The 25,057-nt window shown below is 36.9% G+C and overlaps 1 protein-coding gene across 4 annotated transcripts in view; it reads right to left on the reverse strand.

Annotated features, from left to right (window-relative positions):
* Positions 1–23,775, reverse strand: part of COMMD10 (COMM domain containing 10) — a 102,454-nt gene extending 78,679 nt beyond the window's left edge. For 3 of the 4 annotated variants that reach the window (XM_035310170.1, XM_035310169.1, XM_035310171.1), the window contains exons 1-5: positions 23,645–23,775; positions 23,443–23,533; positions 21,842–21,952; positions 20,084–20,239; positions 7,666–7,776 (exon numbers count right to left, since the gene is read on the reverse strand). In XM_035310170.1, coding sequence (XP_035166061.1) covers positions 7,666–7,776; positions 20,084–20,239; positions 21,842–21,952; positions 23,443–23,533; positions 23,645–23,676 — 501 coding nt within the window. In that variant the 5' untranslated portion in view covers positions 23,677–23,775. Of the gene's footprint in view, positions 1–2,678; positions 2,682–7,665; positions 7,777–20,083; positions 20,240–21,841; positions 21,953–23,442; positions 23,534–23,644 lie in introns of all 4 variants that reach the window. The other variant, XM_035310172.1, reaches the window with a different exon arrangement.
* Between the last annotated feature and the right edge of the window lie 1,282 nt (positions 23,776–25,057).

Raw genomic sequence — 25,057 nt, forward strand, 5'->3', positions numbered from 1 at the left:
GCTTTTGAGTAAAGATCCTCCTATATTCAGAGAGTACCTCAAACACAGCACACGCTAGCAGAAGACAAGGAATTAAGGAGAGCATGCCTCTTCCATTCCCAGCTGAGAAGTGCACAGCAAAGCATGAATGTCTCCCAGGTTACCACTACAGTAACGAGAAGCAAGGCAACTGGTTCTAGGTGTCCATGCAGTAAAAAAACAGGGCTGTCTTGTACAGTCACAATTATCTATCTCTTCCAACAAGCTCTGAAGATATCCCTTTCACAGGTGTACCAGCTACAGGAAAATAAAACACTGTTGGCTCTTAAAGATGTGAAGTACTCTGAAGCATCAGCCCAAGGAGAAAACATACATCAATATATATATATATATTTTTTAATTAAAAAAAGAAAATCCTTGTCTCTCGTAAGTTTTCTCCTTTAGAGCCCTTCAAAGGAAAAATAAAGGATTAAGAGATAGCAGTATTTTCCATAACCGAGTCTGTCCAGGTTGCAACTGTTGAATAGTAACAAGCTCACCATTTTAAAGGAGAGCTGCGGAGCATTTCCAGTCGTACCCAGATAACAAAGACACGTTTAGAGGTAGTTGTGGAAAGCATCCCCAACACTAAATTATATTAAAAAAATAACCTCCTACTTTCATAAAGAACATATTCAAGCTCTTTTCTGCTTGACTAATTGTCAAATATTACAAGAGACAACTACTCCTACCAGATTTAAATGCCACAAAATGCTACTCATTTAATTTATTAATATCTAAATGCCTTATGACACCCTGACGTTTGTATCTTCTAAACTCATAAATTCAGATTTTTCTACATCTGTACACAGAAGAATTATCTGTTTTTAAACATCCATGTTAGATAGCTAATGAGTGGGAGCTTACATGTCATCTTCCTCTGCCCTCACCTCCCTTCTCGAAGACAGTAGTTAACATCGCTGTAGCAGGGGACAGTAGCAAAAGAACAATGTTCATAAGATGCTGCCTTGCTGACAAAGTACAACTCTTATGTCACCTTATCTTTCTGCCTAAGATGCAGAAGAACCAGACACAGAGGGGTTGCCCATTTCTAGGAGATTTGCAAAAGGAAAACAGCTTGTTGGCTAAAGAAAAGGGGCAGGGGGAATCAGTACTGAAAGTACTGCGAAAGCACTGGAAAAATGCAGAGGAAAATATGGTTATTTCCCAACACTACAGGAAGATGAGAACAACAGTTCATTTGCTAACACTGCATAATTCCTAAGGAGAGAAGACAAAAAAAAAAGTTTCCTGAGAATTTGTGATGAAACCCATAAATATTTCTTCTTTATCTGAAAAGACTGAAGGATCAAGTTTATGAAATTAGTTTGAGGCAAATAAAAAACAGATTTTGTAAGGAAAAATGTGGCATACACAAATGCATTAAATGAGGAAAGCTCATCAGATCTTTGTGTTTTTCAGAGGTTCTCAAGGCCTTAAATTTTAGCTTTGCCTGACAATGCAGTGTGTCATGGGGTTTGAACTTGGAGTTAAAACATTTCAGCTATTTTCAACTCCTTACTTGGACTGACAAGTGGTAAAGCTTCATGTTACACACACTTCCTGATACTTCTGCATCACATAAACAAGAGTACAGGTAGGTAAGTTGAGTTTTCCTTAAGCCTGCAATAAGTGTCCACAGGGACTGAAGACACTTCGTTCTTTAACTCCATGACACAAAGACACATGGACAAAGTTGTAAGAGCATTTTAGTGCGAGCAGAACATGTGCAGAGGCTGTAGCCAATTACAAGGTTTGTAAATTCATGTGTTACAGATTTTATTAATAAATTGTGTATATTGCCAGGTGAAACATAAGAATACTGTAAAAATTCCCTGTAAGGGGATCTTTACTATAAACTGGATAATTGAATCATATAAGATCACAAATGTAGCCACATAATTAACTACGCTCTGCAGTACAATTGCCAGAGGTGAGCACATACTCCTGGAGTCACACCATCTGGTAGATGGTTTCTAAGTAAAATGTCAAACTACCCACAGTTTACAGGACATGGGTTACTCAGCCTCCCATTTCTATGCTGGTAAGAAAACAAAGGCCTTCTCAGCATCTTGACAATTCTGGACTGTATCTTCAGTTTTTCCTTCTAATTAAATTGATTTAATCAAGGATAATAGATAGATAGATCAGAAGCAGAGTCTAATGCAAGAATTGCTGTGCATGGCAAGTCCGGAATATCTGGCTGTAAGGGCTGAATAAAGAAATTTCTAACAGCTTTCTGCAGCAATGTGACAGCCTGGAAGCAAATTATAAATTTCAAGCTCATTTTTCTGAGCTGTTCCACATGCTAAAGATTACACAGCCATTATTACTATATCTCCTACAAATATGAAGACTTTTCCTGCTATTCTGAAACCTTGTCTTAGGGAAGTTTCTGCTTTCTTATCAGCAGTACTATTTAATAGATTTCAATTCTCAGAACAAAATTGGTTTCATACTCTACCTTGCCAAAAGCAGCAATCTCGCTTGCATACAGGAGTTCAGAAGACAATCCAGGCCTCCAGTTACCTCCTCTGAATTGGAATGAAAATAACTTTTTCTCTTACTGTCATTCGTAAACATTTTTGCATTCATTCTATGGCCTGTCCTGCTTACATCTTGGCAATTGCTGGAGACTTACAAATCTGCTTGATGTGAACGTTCTACTCAGTTCCAGTATGTACATACAAGCTTCTCTGTTTTCTGATAAAGAAAAGGGTGATGTCCCCATCAGAACAGAAAATGGCTGAGAGGTGGCCAATGAACATGAGAAGCAATTTATGATTATTTAGTGTTTGCATCTCATCACTGTTCCACCAACATCATTGAGTCTTTTAATCATCCTCTTTTCTCCAGACACTACAGACACAAATTACTCTTCTATTTTGAAAATAAATAGAGTCTCCTAAATGCATGACCCCGATAGCAGAGGATTGAGAAGGCAAATGAAGGGGATACATCAACATGTAGATGCTCAATGCTGCCACATCCTCCCTCTGAGTAGGAACGTACCAAGAACATCTGCCAAAACCCACTCTTACACCACTCGGCAAACATTACTCTGTTTCAGAATGAAAAAAGGGCTAAACTGAGGGGGAACTGGAAGCACCATCATACTTCCTTAGATATCCTTAGAATATGGAGTGCAGGTCCTGCCTGCATGCTGTACAGCCTCTACAGAATCCTGAAATGATTGATTTATCTAGCTCAACCAGAAGAAAAGCTTTTGTTTTCCATCTACTCTGCTTTGCTGTTAAAGATGGGGAAAACATTCACAACAACAAAGTTAGAAAGCTGAGTGGCATACTTTCTGAAGTAAACAGAGCAATCCATCTAAGACTGGGATTCATTCACAACCTCAAATGTGTAGAACGTCTGTTAAAACTAGGAGTGGAAAAAATAATAAACTGGGGCCTGTTATTTTAACAAGAAAAGAAAAATTTTACATTTCCAGACTTCTGTATCCTCTGTAGAATGATGAATATGTATTATGATCTCAGTTTCAAATGCATGCTCTACTTTGACTTTGAACAAATGGCTGCAGAAGAAATAATTTAAAATATTTCCACTGTTTTTTCTCCTCTTAAAGCATCTGGAGATTCAAGGGAAAATAATTAAAATTCAAAAAAATTAAATTATTACCGTAACAGTTTAATATCATCTACCTCCTGTCAAAAGTATTACATCAGTAGGTTAAATAAACCAGCACTTTTATAACTTTTATAAATCTCTTTGTATTACATTGACGGACAAAATCCTACGACAAAATTCTTCAAATACAAGTATAAAGATGAAACAAAATAAACAGACTAATGAACTCTGAGTAGGAATCATATTCACAGGATTCTCACTCACTTAAGAAAAAAAATCACTCCCTCAAAAAAAGGCCATCATAAAGTCCATAGTGGTTTAAAAAGCAAATTGTATGTGAAATAAAGGATATAGAGAAAAAATAAAAACAAACAAACAAAAACAATACCTTGCACAGGAAAAAATAATAGAGAACTTGATGAAATCCATATAATGACTTTACAAAAATGTTGCATAACTACTGAGAGACAATTCTGGGCAGTAATAGATAATTTATCCTGACGATTTTCAAGCATAAATGCTGACTGTAGATTATGTAAAAAGATACACAATACTAAATATCTTATTTGTTAAAGTGTCTTACTGAATCTTGCTAGCAAAGAAGCACAGCAGAAATTCTAAGATCACAGTCTTACTTCTCACATTCCTCTGGTGAGATATTCCGCACAGATGATGGGACATTTCTGAAGCCCACAGACCTTTTCAACAACCTGCACTACAAAAGATTTTTTGTGTATGGCTCCTGTGGTTATGGAGAATTATCGCAGTTGTTTAGAAAGCTCTTTTCAAAATAGCCTAAGGAACTACTGTTATTAACAGTGGGAAAGAATGTGCGAGTGTATGCCTATATGAATAATTATTAAATAAGCTACTGAAGGAAACAGAGATATTAAATATACACAGCACTTACATTATAGGATCAGCCTTTGTTTGCAAATCAGCATTATAATTGGCACACATTATCAAGATTAATTTGTACTCCCTCTACTGGTTAACTCACTCTATGGCCAAAAAATAATACTACTAGGTCTGTAAAAAGTCCCCAAACTGTTGTTGCAACTCATCCACACAACGAACTTGAAAACGAATTATACTGTTAAAGACAGTATCAATACACAGCTGACATCAATACATACCGGTTTGTAAATGGTTATTTCTAAATGTTTCCTTAAGTTGTTAAACTGTCAGAATGGAAGCAAAAGGAGCTTGCAGTTCAAAAAGATGTTTCTTACCATATTAGCTTGTTTAGCATGTCTACTTCACAGACATTTCCCTCAGATTGAGAAATGCAATTAAACATTTTAAATTCTGAATCATTGTAATAAGAGCTGTTAATTGGATTTTTAATTGAAACCTTTTTTTTTTTCCCCCATCCTCATACAAAACCCCATCAGCCACAAAGTTGCAAAGCAGCTTAGAGCCACAGAACTTGATCTGGGAAGCAGCATTTGGCAGACCACCTGGCCCAAAACCTGTTCTGCAGCAGGGCTAGCTCCACACTTAGGTCAGATCCCTCAAAGCCTTCTCCAGTTGACTCCTGCACATCTCCAAGGCTGGCAGCCCTGCAGCCTCTCTGGGTTACATTACAGTGATTAACCACCCTCACAGTGAAAAGCTTTTCACAACATATGTAAAATACCTGTCAGAGCCACAATAAACCTAATTCAATGTCTGGATTATAAACAAACAGCAAAATTTAACGAATAAGAAGTAGTCACCAAAAAATTAGGTGATCTGATCGCAATTACTACTAATCACAAGCAGAATATTTCCCAGGCAATGCAAAACTAACTAACAGCTTAAAATCACCTGACAAAAAAATACAGAACACCTTGCTTTTGAATTTTGAAGATATAATACCTACGCTACTCTGCATTTCATATGAAGCTGACAAAATATTCTACATATATATATATGTATATATATGTCAAATAGTGGATTCTCTAACTCAGTTTAGTTCAAGAAGCATAAGTATCTTTCATATATCCATGTTTTTCTGACTACCTCTGCTAGAGAAGTAATTTAAGTAGTAATTTTAAATGTCATCTTCTGAGAAAAAACTGTTTAAATTGGTCCTTAATTGTAGTGACTTGTAGTAAACATTAATGTATTAGTACAAATTACTTTCTGTTAGAGAAAGTGGAAATAATGGCAAATTTCATTTACCTTGCTCAGTACATTTTTTAATAATAGGCTCTAGTTATGTAGATGGACAAGACAAACTTCTATTGTTACATACTGATTAGAAATGTAAACACTTAGAGCTTCCCACAACTACTGACTTCAGAATTGATTCTGAACATTACCTCAAAAAAGCAGAGATGGCGATGTGTGACAAAGAGCACTACTGTCCCCTAGTGAGCAAACCGCAAAAGCTCTCCTGTAACAGTGTTGTGCTGTTTGTCTTTCTTGAAAAAAAAAAAAAAAAGTCTCTCTCCCTCCACAAGTTATTTTGAAAAAAAATAAGAAAAACAAAAAGACAAAAAGAAAATAAACGAAAATTAAAAGGGTTCAGTGACAAATGAAGATAATTAATCACTATGAACACATGCACTAAACTCATGCCAGATTTCTTTGCAAAAGCCACAAATGTAAGTCTGGGAACACAAAAAGGGAAGTACCACCTAGTATTTATTTTCAGGTAATTTAATACTTACTCTACAAAAACATCAAGATGATGCAAAATATTGCACAAAAACTAATTATCTTTGATCTTTTTGGTCAGTTTATGGGGAAGAATTATCCAATCTCAAACCAATTCTTTACCAGGATGTAATTCATTAAAATATGTGTATATATATATATACACATATTCAGAAAAACACAGATTCTTAAATTTTAGTGTCTGAAATGCGAAAACATTGTAATGTTTTGCTTGTTTCTAGGCTTGTAACCATCGCAAATTAATTCTTATAGGGATATTCAACTATACCCAGGAAAATCAAGAGGAAACAATAGAAAAACCCACTTGCTGAATTCTGTTTGCAAAGAAAATAGGCAAATATTCTCTGCCACATGAAGTATTCTCTGTCATGTGAAAACATCCTGTTTTTCTCATGTTTTCTTAATAATTATTTTGTCATAGATTTGAATCTGTATGCAGTGCTGCTCAATGCAGCTTGGCATAAAATATAATCTAGCTTCTATATTTACCTTTAAATAAAGTCAGTTGCAGTGAACTGCTTAAAAAAATATAACTCTACCGCAGGTGTCCGTGAGAACACAAACATAAGACGTGTATTCTCTTTTATTCTACCACATATCAGAACCTCCACTTGTATTAGTAAGATGCAAATTAAATGCAACACAAAAGCAGAACTGAGTTCTGATTTTTTTCCCTCAAATCTTATATTGACTCCTTCATTGCTAAACAGTCTGACAGATATCACAGCAGCGAAGTCTCCAGTTTACATTAACAAGATAAGGTGAACAAACATTTATGTGCTTAATTTAAAACATGCTAACTAACCTAATACACAGCTTTTATAAATCAAAATGACCTTCATTTGTGTTTTTTGGCACTGAAGCACCATCAGTCAATAAAAACGTTGAATATAAGGCTTTACCTTAAAATCTCCAAATATTGGCTTTCTGTGGCCTTGCACACTGTATTCATACAGATGCATCATTAGCACAGAAAGGCTGCAAGTGACAAGTAATATCTTATGTAACTACAAATGTGGTAGAAGTCAGAAAAGATCTAGGCATTATAAGTCTAAGTACCAATCACAAGCTATATGCTAAAAATAATATATATATATATAAAGACATTTTATAGACCCCAAATAGCCGTATTTCCTGATATTTCTCCATTACATCATAGCCCGGAGCTGATTAACACAGCTGTCAGCTCCACAATCTACTTCAAGTATATACCATTACATCAGTACTTCCCAATTCCAATTGCTTAGTCATTTAATAATGTAGTTCTACAAAATACAAAAAACACTGGTGAGAGACTTAAGATGATCAAGAGTTCCAACGGATGCATCAAATCTTCAAATATAAGGCCATTACTACAATTTATTCCAACTCTGCCAAGCACATTATTCTTACCTTTGAATCTTCATTGCTAACACCCAGCTCTAGCACAGCTCGAGGAGATTTCAGCTTTGCTTGCATGGACTCAGCCATATGAAGGTTAAGCTGCCATCCAACTGTTTCGAGCTATAAAAAACAAATTTAGATTACAATCAGATGGTGTAGATATGCTGGGGAGGTCAACTTTTAGCACCTATGAATGGCTCTGTCAGTGAACACAATGCCATGCTCCACAAGTGTTAACCATTCTTACACAATGCACATCCTGCAAAATCTCCTGGACTCCAAGATAGACCTGCTTCTAACTCTTGCCAAATTTAACAATTCAAACTGCCTGTGACCATCAAAAGTAAAAGTGACTTGAACTTGGAACTAATCTGTAAGACACAATTAAATATCCAAACTAGGTTGGATTCCCCCTTCTTGCAAAAGTGGATTAAATTAGAGGATTCTATTTTTATTTTATGAAATAAATAAACAAGCAGTAAGTGTTAATCCACCTAAAAATTGTAATTTCTTAACAAACAGATCTGCTTGTGTATTCTACCATATAAAGATGTTTACAACAAAAATAATTCTGGCCTATTTTTTACAAAGTTATTACTGAAAAGCCAAAAACTACTTAAGTATGTGTGCTAAAGAACTCTTAATGCATTTCAAAATGTTTTAAAAATGCATTTCAAAATGCTTTTGAATCATTAATCTAAAATGATATTCAAACACTATCAAGCTATACCTCACAGAAAAACAAAGCACGTTAAGAACAGAACTACAAGCCTTTCAAGAAATAACCTACCTAGCCTTCTTGAATAAAGATAAGTAGAAATACAAAGTCTCACCATCTGGTAAATTAATCTCCATACAAGTGTTTTTCAGTCTACTCTTCCCCCTCTGCTAGTAAATATTGTGGCTGACTGAGTAAAAATGCAAGCTTGTCATGTCTCAGTTAATCTCTTTCCAGACCAACACTTCAGCTAAAGTACACAGCATAAAGCCACCCCAGAGGCACTGCAGTGGGAATACAACAGAGAAGCCAATACACGTCCTGTTCTCCTGCAGTGGCAGTAATCCCTAGGTGAAAGATGGGACAGGGAATGGATGGTAGAAGGATCTTTCATGGTAACGGCCCAAAGACAGAACTTCCCAAACTTGCTGTAACTATACCACTTGTATTTCCACCATTGTGCATTGCCTATTCAGCCTGCATTCTGTGGTTAAAACAAATAATTTAATCAAATCAATGAAAACCATGCTTATAACACATACAGGCATCGTTAAAACGCTCTAAATCTGTTCTAGGTCATTTTGTGATAGGTGGAGCTTTAGTAACTATACCTGCAGCCTATGAACTAATGCTGCTTTAAAAGATAAACTTTATAAATCCTAAAAGCAGGTTCGTTTTCTATCCCAATTTTCTGTTTTGATTTCTTCTGACCTTCTACTGATTGATCAAAATAGTAAGGCACAGCCCAACCCACTCAAAAGTACAGCTCAATCCAAAAGCTTGGTCATTTCTGAGGAAGTGATTATGGCAGTCATACAAAGCACTGACAAATACTCAAGGACCCTGATGATTATGGCAGTCATACAAAGCACTGACAAATACTCAAGGACCCTGAGCTAGCCAGTATCTGGAATTTTCCTAAATATACCAGGAAATTATGCTAGAACGACACAAAGAAAAAACTTTTTTCTCACCACAAACTTCAACAAAGTAAATAAAGAAATAACCTCTGGTTCTCCCAGGAACAAAAAGACCTCAGCATCCTGCGTTATTCTAAGTTTTAGTATCAAGTGTAAGGAAAAATTCAGTTCAGCAACCCTACTGATAATGGTTAACAGAGAAGGACACAAATGAACTATGGGAGCAGTCCAAAGCAGGCAATAGAAAAAAATACCAGCTATTTTGATAAAACACCTGCATCCATCAAACCACTACGGTCAAACATGGAGAGAGTGAGTAAGCTCTGGAATGTGATAGCTAGTCACTGAAGTTCAAGCCTAGCACTCCACTATTTAGAAAGGACTTTCTATCACTTACTTAAACACTTTGTTATAGTAATACAGAAACCAAGGCTTAGAGAGGCAAGCAGCTTATCCAGGATTATAAAACATTGCCTCTGGAGACAAGGACAATATCCTAGGCAGACTGATTTTTAAGACTTTTTTAAGGCTGTTAAATAGTGTACTGTATATAGCATGAAAAACAAGCCATCAGTAGTAAGAAATTCAAATTTATGTCTTCCATTTCACTTTTAATACAAATCTATCAAGGAATGTGGCAGAAGGCTCAGAACAAACACAAGATATGTGGCAGCATTGTGGTAGGAGTTCATAGCTGTATAGCAGCAATAGCTCTTTTTTCATTATTGCTTTACCTTAAAATTACTTTTTTTGTGTGTGTTCCACATGTCTTTTCTGTTCTAAATATAGTTGTATGAGAATGAGTTTTGATTAATGGATAGCATGCTGCCTAAGGCTTCAAAAATAGTCTGCCTATTTATGTTCTTGAAAGAAAAACAGAACGTGTATTTGGCTGTGGTCATGTTTACACAGACATTCAACATTATGAAATATCAGTTAACCTTTTGAGAGTGGTGACATGTTGCTGCATGGTATTTGTGTCAAGGCACAGCATTTGGAAGACATGAAGTGGTAAATATTTTAGGGCCAAGTTCTTCAAAAGATTAAAGGACTGTAAATTATTTTCATTTCTAACATGATACTTGCTACAGAAAACAAAACATTGGAAGAGACTATATAGTGCCAGAACCTTTGACAACATTGACACTTACATTATGTGAGCAGCATTTATTGGAAGGGAAGTACTTCTCCAGAACTAGCATGAAAATAAAGCTACAGTTCTCATTACTGTAGTCCTTTAGCTTCTTTTTTACATTTTCTTATCAGTAGTTTGGATATATTCAAGCTACCTTGCCACTGCAACAATAAACACTGTTGAAAATGTACTGTTTAGCTCTTTAAGTTTTCATGGACACTTATTTAAGCTCAGGGTTATGTTTAGAAAACAAAAAACAGGTGCAGGCTAGAAAAAAAGGAAAGGAAAAAAATGTAGATAGTAAATAAAACCAATAGTAAACATGTAAGAAAGTCCTTCATATCTGCTCCATGAACCCTACTGCAAATCATTCAGGGCAACAAAAACATGAGGATGCTTCCATATCCATTTTGTTCTGCCTGGGCTTCTGAACCTAGGCACAACTCTCTTCCTTCCAATGCCCAGCAGCCACCAAAAAAAAAGATGTTACACTGCTAAACAAAGTGTGCCCTCCCTACGAACATATTGCTTCTCTGTGGCCATCTATACCTGCCCTGGAGGCAGATTCACACCAGCAAGCCATCAGTTCTAACATAAGAGGATCTGATCTTTTCAGAGCTTCCCTGATGCAAATTTTAATCACAATTCTCCAATCAAAAGATAATTTTGCAAAACCAAGAAAAACACCATCAGAATCTGCCATTTCCCTCATCGTTTAAGGCCCTTTATGTCTTTACGTACTATTATTACTCTCCCACATATTTTCAACACATTCCCCCACTTTCACTTTTGACTGCCCACATACATTACTGCAAATTAAAATGAAAACAAGGAGAAATTCAAGTAATCAGATAAATATGACATGTTTCTACACTGGTTATCAAAAATGAAAATACTTTCCCTTTCTCAATGATGAAAAGATATTTATCTTATACTACTTATTGAGAAAACAAGTTAAGTGTTCTTTTGCAAAAGATTTTAGGCTAAGAACATCAAGGCCAGTCAACTATCTTAACTATGCACGAACCAGTCTATCAGAGTTAATGGCTCTGAGACCAAGGGCAGGCTGGATGTCCAGAAGAGGCATGCTGTAGGGCTGAGAACACAACCAAAGTGACTGAGAAAAAAACTCACTTGCAATTAAAAAAAAAAAAAAAGGTACGGACCTGAATTTGAGAAAAGAAACTAGGTGGAAAAATTGAGGAAAAAAAGGAAGAACTTAAAGTGGAAATGGAATTTCAGAGAATACATAAGTACCTGAAACATCCTTCCCAATACTTTCCATTTTAGATGTTCTAAACTTCTGGATCAGGGCCTAGTATTTTTAAGGGTGAAGAGGAAAAAGTTGTTTAAATGCTCAGTAGATACCCCAGCAGGGAAAGGTATGGATATTTTTCAATTTGGGGGCTTTTGAAGTATATTGGTATCACATTCCCTGCACCCACAAGGACTTTGTTTTAATTTTAAATGGGAAACTGGGAAATTACTTGCTTCTAGAAGGTAAAGCTTTCAGAAGGTCATCTAATATCATAACAGATCATTACAGGAACTACAGAAAATCAGTAGTACTGCCATCAAAACCCACTGATGTGGCAACAAACAGCTTAGTTCTCAGCACAGTGTGAACAGGATGCCATAATGCCATGCAAACCACTATTTTCCCTTCATGCGTAATCCATGATTTGGCATCTGTTTGTCTCACAGGAAGTGTTGTAGGCACTGACTTTAGAGAAAACAGTAGCAACAATGAGTAAACAAAACACTGAATCTGCAAGACTTACAGCTTGGAAATGCAGCTTGGACACATAATACCAACAGACTCACATTTTCAAGATGGCCAGAAATTCAGATTGTTACAAAAGAGCCAAACGTGCTACAACTGAAGTTTAAGGTATTATGAAGACCTAATTATGATTCACATTCTTGCTCTCCATTCACTTGGCTATATTTGCTGCTTTCAGAACGCTGGGGTGTTCCTTCACAGAATATGTACTTTATTTCTGCATAATAGTGAAACATACATTCATAGTTTTCAGTTAGACTAAAAGCAATATATTCAGAACACATACATAATTTCAGAACATACAGCTAAACAAAATTTATCGGCATTATATATTAAACATAATTTAACAAGCAACTGTAGATAAACTTTCTACAGGAAAGATTATGTTTCTTAGAGTTTCTGGCATATCTATTATTAGACTTCCAAACAAACAAATGAGTGTAGGCATTTCTAAAGGGAGAGACAGAAATGCTTATTAGTATTTAGCAAAAAGCAATAAAGGCATCTCAAAATTATGAGTTATACCTAAATAGTTTTTAAAAAGTGAGAAAAACAGACTTTTGAATTTAACATTTGTTAACAAGTCATTTGCACAGGGAATGCAGAAATAATCCTGAATTTGTAGCATTGCTCTGTAATTTTATGTTTATGGGGCTCATGATAGCTCAGCATAGGAAAGGAACGCAGCATAAACAAACCAGCATCTACAATTTTGTGAGTCTGCTACATACATTTTTCAGAATTGCCAAAGGGTTCTTCTCATTATATTTGGTAATGCTTGAAAACAAACAAAAAATAATAATACAATTGTTCAATAATTTTGTTGGTATTTGAAGGATCCCTATTTAATGTTGTTTTCAACTGCTATATAAGAGGAAGATTTTCCCTGTCAATTGGTTTTGGTTTAGATTTTGTTTTTCTAAAAAAAAAAATGTAACTAGAATACCCAACAACATATGCGTTTTTAGACAGCAAAAGGTTTTCATTAGCCTGAAGTTGCTAAGGGCTTGCAGAAGCTTTTCAACATGAGTGATACGGCTTGATAAGAATTTTAAAGCAAACTGGGCTTGTAGTCCACAGTCAGAATTAAGAGCCAGTAAGAGCAACCTTTAAAATAACTAGATCACAGAGTTGTGATTGAGAAGAAAGTGTACTAATGTAATTATGGTATGACACTAAATCTTACTCACACAGTTCATAAAGCACCAATCAGTTCAGTTGAATTGGCCTCTAGTGACACCATTACTAATTTGAGCACAACTCAAAATAAATCTTAACACTCCTTCCAAAAATTCAAGTCTTGGCACAGATCTGAGTACTTCTAATAGTACTACTTCTTCTGTGGTATTAGTGGTGCTGAAGGACTTGATTAGTAAGGAAATTCCTGCTCTTGGTTACAGGCAGCTTCCTATGACACTGAATAAAGCTTAGATTTCCATAGATGAGAACTAACATTTGAGCCTCTTTACATTGAGTCAAACCTCAGAGAGCCCTTTCAAGGTAGTTTGCATGCATCTGTAATTACTTTCCTTCACAGACAGGCTGATTAATTTGAGGACAGGATGAAGGAGTGTAATTGACTTAATCTGAGTTACTTCTTTTTCTTTTTAAACATGTAATAGGAATAGAAAGCCAAAAGGAACTTATTATTGATTCATTTTCTAGAGGCATCACAGAAAATACCAGTGTTCTGTGGAAAAAAAAAAAAAAGAGGCCCAAAGTACTTCAGAAAAAGTGGGAAGGCTGTAGTAATACAGAAATTAGTTTCATGCTCCACTGGTATACAGGCCCACCCAATTCATTTTCAAATACTGTAATCCTTATTTTGAGAAGCATTTCAGTTCAAAATGATATAGTTGTGAGAACTTAAATATTACTGAACAGGAGATTATGCTTTTTATATTCCAAAGAAAAAGGCCTACATGCTCGTTTTTATACAGCTTTTCCCACATGAAAACAAAATAATACACAAGTGCAATATCATTGTTTTTCAGAGTTACACTCTCCTCATCTATTTCTACCAAATGTACATCTAAAACAGTATATCAGTTTACATACAATAACTTCATTACATTAATACTAGAATGTTCACTTAGCTTAAAGGATATTTTAATAAAGTCTAAAGTAAATATTGATAATTTAACATTCTAAATTCTAAGCTTCTATGATTGTAGTAAATTAACTAATGCTATAGGAGACAACACAATAGAACAAATTGATTTATATATCAGAAATGAGCAACTTGGAGAGGAAAACCCATTCTTAAGACATACTTCAAAAAGTAGATATAGGGTAACTATAGAAATAAGATTCAAGAAACAGTATCTTATAGTGCCAACATGAGCAAAAACAACTAGACATTTTAAAGGGGTACCTGGCAAATTCACAAAGTGCAGTATATGATGTGCACTCAACTATAAAATTCCAGTATATTTAAGAAAAGAATGTTAGTGCAGAGAAGACACCAGAAGGACAAATCCAAGGTGTGCTTTAATGGCTTAGTTAATAGCTTTTCACTTAAGTTTCATAAAATTTCTGACTACAGTCTTCTACCACATTTGAAACAGCTATAAAAAAACTTAATGATATACAGTACTTATGAATTCATCACCCTATTGGCTGAACTACTGCTGACGAGAATTTGACAATTAAGACTTTACCATATTAAAAACAGAAAAATAAACTGAGATTTACTTTTAAAAGGAAAAAAAAATGTTGAGTGTGTAAAATGAACTGGATTCCTCATCCAGGATTGGCTCTCTCCTAGATGGTTACTGGTGTTAATTTCTTTTTTTGTTTCTTTGTTTTGTTTTACCTGAAAGGAAAAAGCCATGCTTCTCTTTAGCAATCTTCATGTAGCACATATGCCAGAAAAAGTGTCAATCTTTAGAATTCTGAGTTCAATATCCGAAACAACCCTTCCTCACTTCTTTAATCTTTGAATTTTAAAAAGATACACACCAAAAAGTACCAGTAAACTTCAAAAGAGAAGAAACAAAAGAAATAACGTGATATGAAATTGGTGTAAGTCTAGTGCTAAGCAGCAACAACTTCAAAAGACTTTTCCCTACTTTAGGTTACTGGAGTTTTTCATCTTTACCTGTATTTTAACTGATAAGTACCTAGCTTAAAAGCAAACAGAAAGGGACTACATGACAAACATTAGAAACAGCTTCCAAATCCATAGTATTTAGAGATTCAGTCTGTGGAAAAGATAGAAGTATTCTTGTACTCTGTCTGGCTCTATCTGAGAACTTGTGAACACAGATAGTCAGTAAAAAAGTACACCAGTCTATGAGCACCTATATGGAAAAGGATAGCTGATTGGCTCTTTTACCTAGCGGAAGAACACACAGCAACATCCATTGGTGGGAAGATGAAGTCAGGCAGATTTTAGAGATATGATACATATTCTTATTAGCCACAAAAAACATGCTAGTAATTACATGTCATTTCAGGCCTGGAAACCAGAATCAACCCCCATTTCTAAAGCTCTTTTACATATTAAAGAAAAAAATTACAGTTTGTATTACACAAGAAGCTAAATGAGATTTGCATAGCAGGCAATTCTAACCTTAAAAGAGCTATTTTGCCTGTAAAAACAGAAATGTTTCAGTAAACTTTCTCAAAATGTACATTCTAAACTTTACTGTTTACACTTATTGGTAATAATGGAAGGGGTATGAAGGATAGGAAGATACTAATTAATCCTCAAGAAAAAGTACCTAAAAACTGTAAACTATTAAAAACATTGTTTGAGTGGTATATCAATAATAAAATAGGAATATTCATATTTTATTATGAATAATAAAGAAGCGACTCTGTTGTGCTGTAGCTGGCTATTGAAATGAATCTCAGTAGGCACAGAATTGTATCTTTACTGCATCTTTCATCATTTGTGTTTCTTTGCCACTGTCTGTAATAGCATTGTATCACGCAAGTTGGCTCACAATTCTTTGTGACAATGCCTATAGGAACAACACTCTTGTGACCTTTGTCACTGTAAGAATAATTAGTGAAAAAACAAGAACTAAACAGAACCTGAAAGACATTTTCTTTCTGCTTAAGCTGTACTCCTTATTTTGCATTTCTTCCAATATCAAAAAGTATTTTTCCCCAAAACACAGCACACAGCCCCAGTTCTCCTTGTCATAACCTTAGCATGCATGTGTTTCAGAGAAATACTTCTGTAGACTTTCTAGCGTTTAAACAGAGGGAATTTAGTATATTCGCACTACAAATACACCCCTTAGCAAGACCAGTTTCTGAGAATACTGCTTGGAGAATTTTTCCCATATGGTTTCAAACAGTCAGTCAAGATACAGAACTGACAGCACTGTCAAGGGTTTTAGGAATGTAATTTCACTAGTTGCATTCCCACACATCATTATATTAAGTAATGCTGCCTGAATGCTATAAAAAACTTCTGCTTGGCAACATAGGACTATATTTTTTATTATGCATATTTTAAAGATACCATGAACAGTATCCCAAAACAGCAAGCCTATGAGGAATTTAGGTTGACTTACCTTTTGAATCAGACAGATTTACAGAGTAACAAAAAAAATTATATAGAACATAAGTGGTTTTGGGGCTTTAGTGGGTTTGTTGTTGGTGGTGTTTTTTTGTTGTTGTTGTTCTTATTTGGTTGGGGGGGTTGTTTTGCTTTGCTTTTTGCAGAAAAGGAAAATAATCAATGAAAAATTGCCATGACAATTCTGAGTGAACTCAACTAAAAATCTAGCTCTTCTTCACAGAGAGGAAAAAATACATTTTAACCTGATCCTCGTGCCCTGATTTCTGAACCGATACATTACCAAAGATTTAAAAAACAGATCAGACTTGCATCAGATTTATCACTGACGTCTCATTCTAAGGGCCAAATTTAGAACGCCTTCAAACAAAAAAATGATACAAATAACATCATTCTAACTGATTGAGATTGCATTACCCAGCAGAAATAACATGATAAAGGGAATTGCGTATGAGTAAACATTCAAAGCACCAGTATAGGAGAATATACATAATTAATAACCCTGGACAGCTGAAGATTGACTATAGTTCAGTAAATAAAAATGAAACAATCAAGTGAGAAAATGAATACTATTAAACAGTACAGCTTTAGTTTAACTCTGCAGTTTGAACTCATCTCTCAGGAGAACAGCCTTCTATCAACTGAGCGGTCTACACCAAAGATTTTTTTCTAACATTTTTAACATTTATATTTTAACATTAATATTTTAACATTATTTTACCATTAATATTTTTAACATTTTTTTCTAACAATTAGAAGCAGCATTCAGTATGTCATAGAAAAGACTGGTATGCTTCACCTGATCAGTATTCTGGTAAATAGTTGTCCTGTTGTATTAACAAACTCGGTTTGGCTTGTCATCTTAACAAAGCTATCAGCCAGTGCACTATCACATATGTCTATTGCACTCTCAGACCCAGAAATCAGAAGACTACTGTACCTTGCAGGCAAGAAGGGATTCTGGTTTAAGGGAAATACTATAAGCACATAGATACAAGTGAAATATCTGTAAGAAGTTACTTCCCCTAACAGCTAGTGGTCTGAAGTCCAAAGCTAAGCACTGCTGCAAGCCAAATGATGCAAGCCTACTCTCCCAGAATAGTGGTGAGCAAAACTTATTATTATGAAATAATAATACTGGACAGTGAGCTGCCCACTAGTTTTGGCCATGAATTAATCTATCCACAGCTATTCCTTCAGTTTATCTGACAGTTCCAACATTTGATTGAAGTGCAAAGCATACCTCCAAATAAAAAACTGATAACCTTTTTATGTTGCCTAAAAGGCAAAATGAATGAAAAAGAAATGAAAGAGTAGAAATGAATGATTAGTGTCTGGACCTCCTTCTGTACACTACACACATATATACTGTATTCTAAATTTATATGTAGTCCTGAACATCACCTGGACAGGTGAGTAAAAGTCAATACTTAGCCCACTATTTCTCAATGTGCACCAAGATAATCTAGCAAATATGTGCTAATATACAATTACTTACAGAATACAGAAAGAAATAAATGAAAAGCTCGTGCAGCCATCTACTACCCTCATAATCTTACGAATCACCTTGTAGTGTCTTATAAGGAGATTACAAGTTCTTCCATTATCCCTAAATATTTTATCTTTACATGCCTTGTTAGCAGAAAAAAAACAACTGTGTTTCAGCAATTAGTTCTGTGAATTTAATCCTTTGGCTACGGAAATACTCTCTTGAACTTCACTGTTTTTCAATAAACTGAAGTCTACAAGATAAAGACTCCACAGGTTTTTCATAACATACTGAGAAAGTAAATTCAAGCAGTTCAAATAAACTATACCTTAAGGCATACATGCATACTTGAACTGATACTCAAATTGCCATCCAGGCTAGGAAAAGGAAGGAAAAAGGTGAAAATGATGTTTTAAGCATATGTAGAGGCAGACACCTGGATTTAAACCTGCTTTCATGCTTAAAAAAAAAAAAGTAAATGACACTATATTTTTATAGTTCGTTTTGTGCAAGCATTATTACAAATGACAGTTTAAAACCACTTTATATGGGATGTAAAGCACTAGCAAAGTGTAATTCCATTACATGACATGGTAGTGAAGGCACAAAGAATCTCCAAAGCCATAACACACACCAGAAGTATTGTATGTTGCAGACTTCACACTAAACTGCAGACAAACACACAAATGTCATCCCCAAAGGAGGTCACAGAAGGACCACAGGTGCAAAGGGTACAAGTTCTAGCATAGCTTGAATTCCAAATAAACGATGACCAAAGTTGCTTGCACTAGATTCTCATTTGTTGGAAAACAAGCAGCAAAATAGAGATCACTGCATAGTTCGTCTCAAGGAAATTCTTGTGCAGTAGCTTGGTACAGTACTTTCAGAATTACCTTCCATTCTGCGCACACATGTTGGATTCTGAAAAGTTATTCTTATAAACTCTTAGAATTTCACTTCATTTCAAATTGCTCACTTCCCTCAAATGGAAAGTCATACTTACCTATATAATCAGCGTGCCTTTGACCATTTAAACTCTGGGACTCATATGCTTGGCATTAGTAAATATTATTAAAAAAAAAAAAAAAAGAAGCCAAAAATATTATGTGCAACTCCTCTTTTTTTTTGTGTATGTGTACTTACATTATCAGCCATTTTCTTGGTTAGGTTCATGAGTTAGTAGAGTTCTGCACATAAGAAAAATCTACAAGTTGTGTGTGTAAAATTAGCTAGTTTTCCAAATGATCAATTTTAAGTACTTGGAAAAAAATCAACTGTAATGCAATCGTGTATATCTTTAGACTTTGTCATTGACATGTCTTGTCTTCTCAAAATCTGCATTTTACACCCAAAAGTTTAAAAGCTGCTGGTATAAACTATGTTCTAATTTTGTCACTGTACCATGCATTCCTTATCTATCAAATTTATTTTCTATGTACTTTTCACTAAACAAATCATAGAGTAACAAACTGAATCTTATACTAGCAAGATATATAGCAATAATAAAAGTAAAGCAAGAATAATTAAGCCAGTGTCCAACCGTATTGTGGAACTATTTGATCTTGTCTGACACTGATACTTTCTGTATACACATCTCCTAACTCAGCTGAAGGCTTATTAAGAATCACTTTATGTTATACATGCTCATAGATGTGCACATTTACGCCTAAAGATATAATGGAACTTCACTGCCCTGACCACTTTTATCCACTGCCTAATAAGCACCCTTCTTGTTTTGTTTTTCAGCACCTTGTCTTGTCATGAGTTTTGTACGTTAGATTTCTTGCTTTAAAACTCAGCTATATAGCTTTACTCTCTTAAAAAAAGAAAAGAAAAAAGAAAAATTACCTTCTGAGGGGTAAAAACCCTCTGCCTGAACTTTTCAATTGTATCTTGACCTGCAGCTGCCCATGCACTGGCAAATGCTTCAGCTTTGTCTTGATCCAGGTGAATACTTTGCAGCTGTTGTTGCAGTGAAGCAGGCTTCAGATTGTGATAAACTGCCTGTTTAAAGGAAAAATAACTGCTATTGTTGAAGTACTGTTCTACAAGTTGTGCCAGCAAAATTCTACCACAGATGGCCATCACATCCACCCAAGATTTTTACTAGCAACTCTGGTGTGGGACTGCTAGCATCCTGTTCATATTAACCCTTTCACTGAGCAGACAGAGGAGTGTAACTATGCCAATTACATCTCAAAGTGCAGTATTACAAATGAGTCTTCTCAAGATAGACAAACTATGAAAAATGCATATGTAGACCAGATCTCAGTACACCCCTATATCTCTCCACTATAAATATGCCAAAGCAGCTATCACTGAAAAAAAACTTGACTTTAAAGTCAATTGTGACCAGGAAAATAGGACAGTTTTACCAAATTACACCCACATTAGCATTGATTTTAGTGATAAACATTCTCTATCATAGACTGGCCTCCACTTTAAAAACAGGACTCCACCATCTTCCCAATCTCCCCTCCTCTCCACGCCCTCCCCTCCCCCCCCCCAAAAAAAATACCACAACACATACACCAAAAAACATGCAGCAGCCTTATTTCTATGTGTCCATAGATCAAAAGACTATTAAAAAAATTATGCTTTGACAGAACAAGCAGCTATTCTAAAAAATAAAAATAATTTAAAAAAAGAGTAGCAATCAGTTGGAACATAGAAGAGTCCTCACATAACATTTATTACACCTGGGAATCTTCTTTGGACCGATCAGTAGTTTTTTTTTCTTTAAATGCAAAAAAAAGTAAGTCCTGGGACACACAACTGCTCTTTCTATCCATCTGCAATAATTATCATACTAAAGCAGTCAAATTAAATTAAGACCAGAGAATAATACAGATAAGTTCCTGCCTGGTTGAGATGAAATTTCAAAATTCCAGTCTGGATGTGACCAGTGTTTCTTTTAACTTCTCATGGATTCACTGTCTGTTTGTTCTCTTTTTAATACTGTGGAATATGTTAACTAAGATAACTCCTGTTAAATTGACACATGCAGGAAAGGATGATTCACATCTCAGAGCACACCTGATTGCCATCAGTATGAATGAATGCTCAACGCAGATTACACTCACTGTGCTTGCGTGGAATTGTTATCAACAACACTGCAGCTGTCACAACCTCTAAGATAAAGTTACCTATCTAGCGTGCCATATCTTGGCATCCCACCTGAGTGGTGAATGAGTGGCAACCCACAGCAGAAACAGAAAACCTCCTCTCTGTACAAGTCACCTAGCTGTGCGTCATGCAGTCACCTACTCATACAGACACTAGAGCTACAGCAGTTTGTCTGCTCACCTACAAATAAAAGGAAAGACTACACCTAATTACCAGTACGCCCCTCACAGCCATACAGAGGTGGTTTCCATCGCCTTTATTTACTTTATTTAGAAACTCATCCCACAGATGCTATGAGATGCAATTCAGATCAGCAAAGTGTGCAAACTAAAGCTGTAAAATCATGCCCCCAAGACATGCATAATTTACTACAGATACATGTTTTCACAAATTACTTTTTAGCTTCACGTCTATATTTTTAAATCCACAATCTGATAAGAAATACATATTTAACAATTCATAATGGTAATAATGATGTACCTGTTCCAAAATGAATGATATGGTTTCAAGAACTAGATGAAGATCCTGCTTTTCCAACGAAAAAGCTATTTGAAGTTTTTCTTCTTCCTCTTCACTGAAGCTACTTTCAGCCTGAAGCACAAAAATAGTTACTGCTGACATTATATTGGGCTGCCATAAACATATAAGAAAAAGCTTTCTCCCCATTTCTATAAACATAGTATTTGTCCTGTTTTTCTAAGTGGACAAAGCCCTTCTCCAGCAGAAAAATGCAATGTAATACAATGTTTCATCTCACTGAGTATCAGACTTAACTTACATAATATTGTGGGCTTTTATCACAATCAATTTAAAAACACCACAAGAAAATGCTTTCTACTTACACTTGAGAGCTACTAAGGAAACACATATCTTTTGACTACATCAGATTGTCTCCAATAAACGTTTACAAGTAGAAATAAGAAAAGTAAGAAGTGCACTACTCCAAAGAAAACTGAAGGCAAAGCTGTTTTGTAGTTACTTATGCAGGCTTCTTCCACTCCAGATTCTCCTTTTGAAAAATGCCTACGCTGTTATACAGAAAATGAAGCCCTAATGTAAGCTGTTTTGAAAGTCAGATTTGAGTACAATCTATAGCACACCATATTACTGAAGATTACTAAGAATGTGCTGTACTTTCAAATACAGCAGTTATGTTTATTATACGACAGTAAATTAAAGAGTAATTTAAATGCAGATATTGTCATCTTTTCAAATGTAATTACTAATAGTTGATGCTACAAACATCAAAACACCATATTTAGACCACTTAATAAGCCAAAACTGCAAAGCTCCACAAAAAAAAAGAAAAAGCAATTGAGCTGTCAGAATAAACAAAATGAGGCAATTACAGAAAAACTTCTGATTACAGAGTTTGTAGCAAGAATATCAAAATGGAAATGTTATTTGAATCATTATAAACCTCACTGCAATATCAGCAGCATACAAGCGAGTAATTTCGGTAGGAAGAAATCGAGAATTTAATCAAATAATTCAAACAGTCCTTACAGCCTCAGAGCTGTAACCTTTTGCAAGGTTCATTTTCTGTCAATGCTACTCATAACCTGCAATGAGTTAGTGTTTGTGTGTATGTAAACCAGATTGTGTTTGTTTTCCTATTTCTTTCTAAACAAAATATAAGGGAATATGCAAAGCATGACACTGGAAGATAAAAACATATGTATTTGGAAGAAATCCTCAACAAAATCAGTCTGTTTTAACATTTTGCTTGCGGTTTCCCCTGCACTATTCTGTGCCAAAATTAGATTTAAGCTCCACTTGACTTTTTCACAATGGGGTGAAACGGACTCCTGATGTTACTTCTGCCATGCCATTAAAAAAAGTAAATGAAATCAGTGAAACAAAACAAAACCTGACAGGAAAAGGTGACAAAAACGCCCGTGTAAGGTTTCTTTTAGACCTGAAGCCCCCCAGGCTCTGGCCCACGGCCACAGCAGCACGGGATGAGGGCGGGCACTTGCAGCAAGGCCCGGGGGAGCAGCCTCCCACCGGAGCGGCCCCTGCTGCGGGCACAGCCCCCGTCCCAGCCCCGGCTCCGGCATCGGGAGCCCGCCCGCCCCGACCTTCAGGTGCAGCTTCTGCAGCAGGCGGGACAGCAGCCGCGGGAAGCGGCCCGGGTCCACGGCGTTCAGCAGCGACACGGCCCGGCGGATGCTGCGGGGACGGAGAGGAGGAGGAGGAGGTGAGAGAGGGGAGGAGGTCGGGATCCCGCCCCGCTGACCCCGCTCCCGGTCCCGGTCCCACCCCGGGCAGGGCGGCCGCTACCTGTCGGTCTCCGGCACGACGGGCGCCGCCATGGCTGCCGCTGCGGCCCCGCCCCACGACGGCAGCGCGGTGGGGCCAAGCGCCGCTCGGGGCGGTGCCGTGCCGGGGCTTCGCGGGCTTCGCCGGAGGAAAATGGCTGAAGGCAGAGTGGGGGGCTAGGGGTGGGTGGTGTGAGGGTTGATAAGGCGACGGGGCACAAAGGGAGTAAATTGTGGTAGGAGGGACAAGTCTGGAAATAACGGAGGAGGTGTGAGAAATGTTTCACAGATGTGCCTGCTGGAACCCTGGCTCTGTGAAGTGAGGGGATTTTACTGATGGATCATAGAGTCGTAGGATCGAGGTTGGAAAAGACCTCCAAGATCATCTGGTCCAACCACCACGCTGCTATCAATGTCACCCACTAAACCATGTCCCTAAGCACCACATCCAACCTTGCCTTGAACACCCCCACGGATGGTGACTCCACCACCTTCCTGGGCAACCCGTCCCAGTGCCTGACTGCTCTTTCTGAGAAGAAACATCTCCTCATTTCCAACCTGAACCTTCCCTGGCACAACTTGAGGCCATTCCCTCTAGTCTTATCACTAGTTACCTGTGAGAAGAGGCTGACCCTCAGCTCCCCACACTTTCAGGTAGCTGTAGAGAGCAATAAGGACTCCCCTGAGCCTCCCCTTCTCCAGACTAAACAACCCCAGTTCCCTCAGCCTGGGCACACTCCAGGGCCTCCATGTCCTTCTTGTAGTGAGGGGCCCAAAGCTGAACACAGCACTCAAGGTGTGGCCTCACCAGAGCAGAGTACAGGGGGACGATCACCTCCCTGGTGCTGCTGGCTGCACTATTCCTGACACAAGCCAGGATGCCTTTGGGCTTCTTGGCCACCTGGGCACACTGCTGGCTCATGTTCAGGTGAGCATCGACCAACACCCCAGATCCGTTTCCTCTGCACAGTTTTCTAGCCACTCCACACAAGCCTGTAGCATTGCATGGGGTTGTTGTGCCCCAAGTGCAGGACCTGGCACTTAGCCATGTTGAACCTCATCCCTCTGGCCTCTGCCCATCAACCCACCCTGTCCAGGTCCCTCTGTAGGGCCTTCCTACCCTCCGGCAGAAGGTCAGCCAACATGTCAGCCAGGGCCTGTGCAGACAGAGGCCTCCTTGAACCATCATCAGGACGAGAGGAGCGGCAGCTCTGGCTGTATGCAGCTGGAGCTTTGGAGAGAGAGCTCCTGGCTGAGGCCTTGTGTCCTAACTCTTACCAGAAGGTGGATCCACAGTCTCTTACTAAAGGCAGCAAAATTTGTCATGCTATTGTTCTGGGTGAAATATAATTACAGTAAACTATTTCATCTGTTTTTCTTTATAGAGCACTGAAAAGGCACTATTCTTGCGATAAATTTGTTTGGCTGGAAAATA

Source organism: Oxyura jamaicensis, chromosome Z, assembly GCF_011077185.1.
Source record: "Oxyura jamaicensis isolate SHBP4307 breed ruddy duck chromosome Z, BPBGC_Ojam_1.0, whole genome shotgun sequence".
Lineage (NCBI taxonomy): Eukaryota > Metazoa > Chordata > Aves > Anseriformes > Anatidae > Oxyura > Oxyura jamaicensis.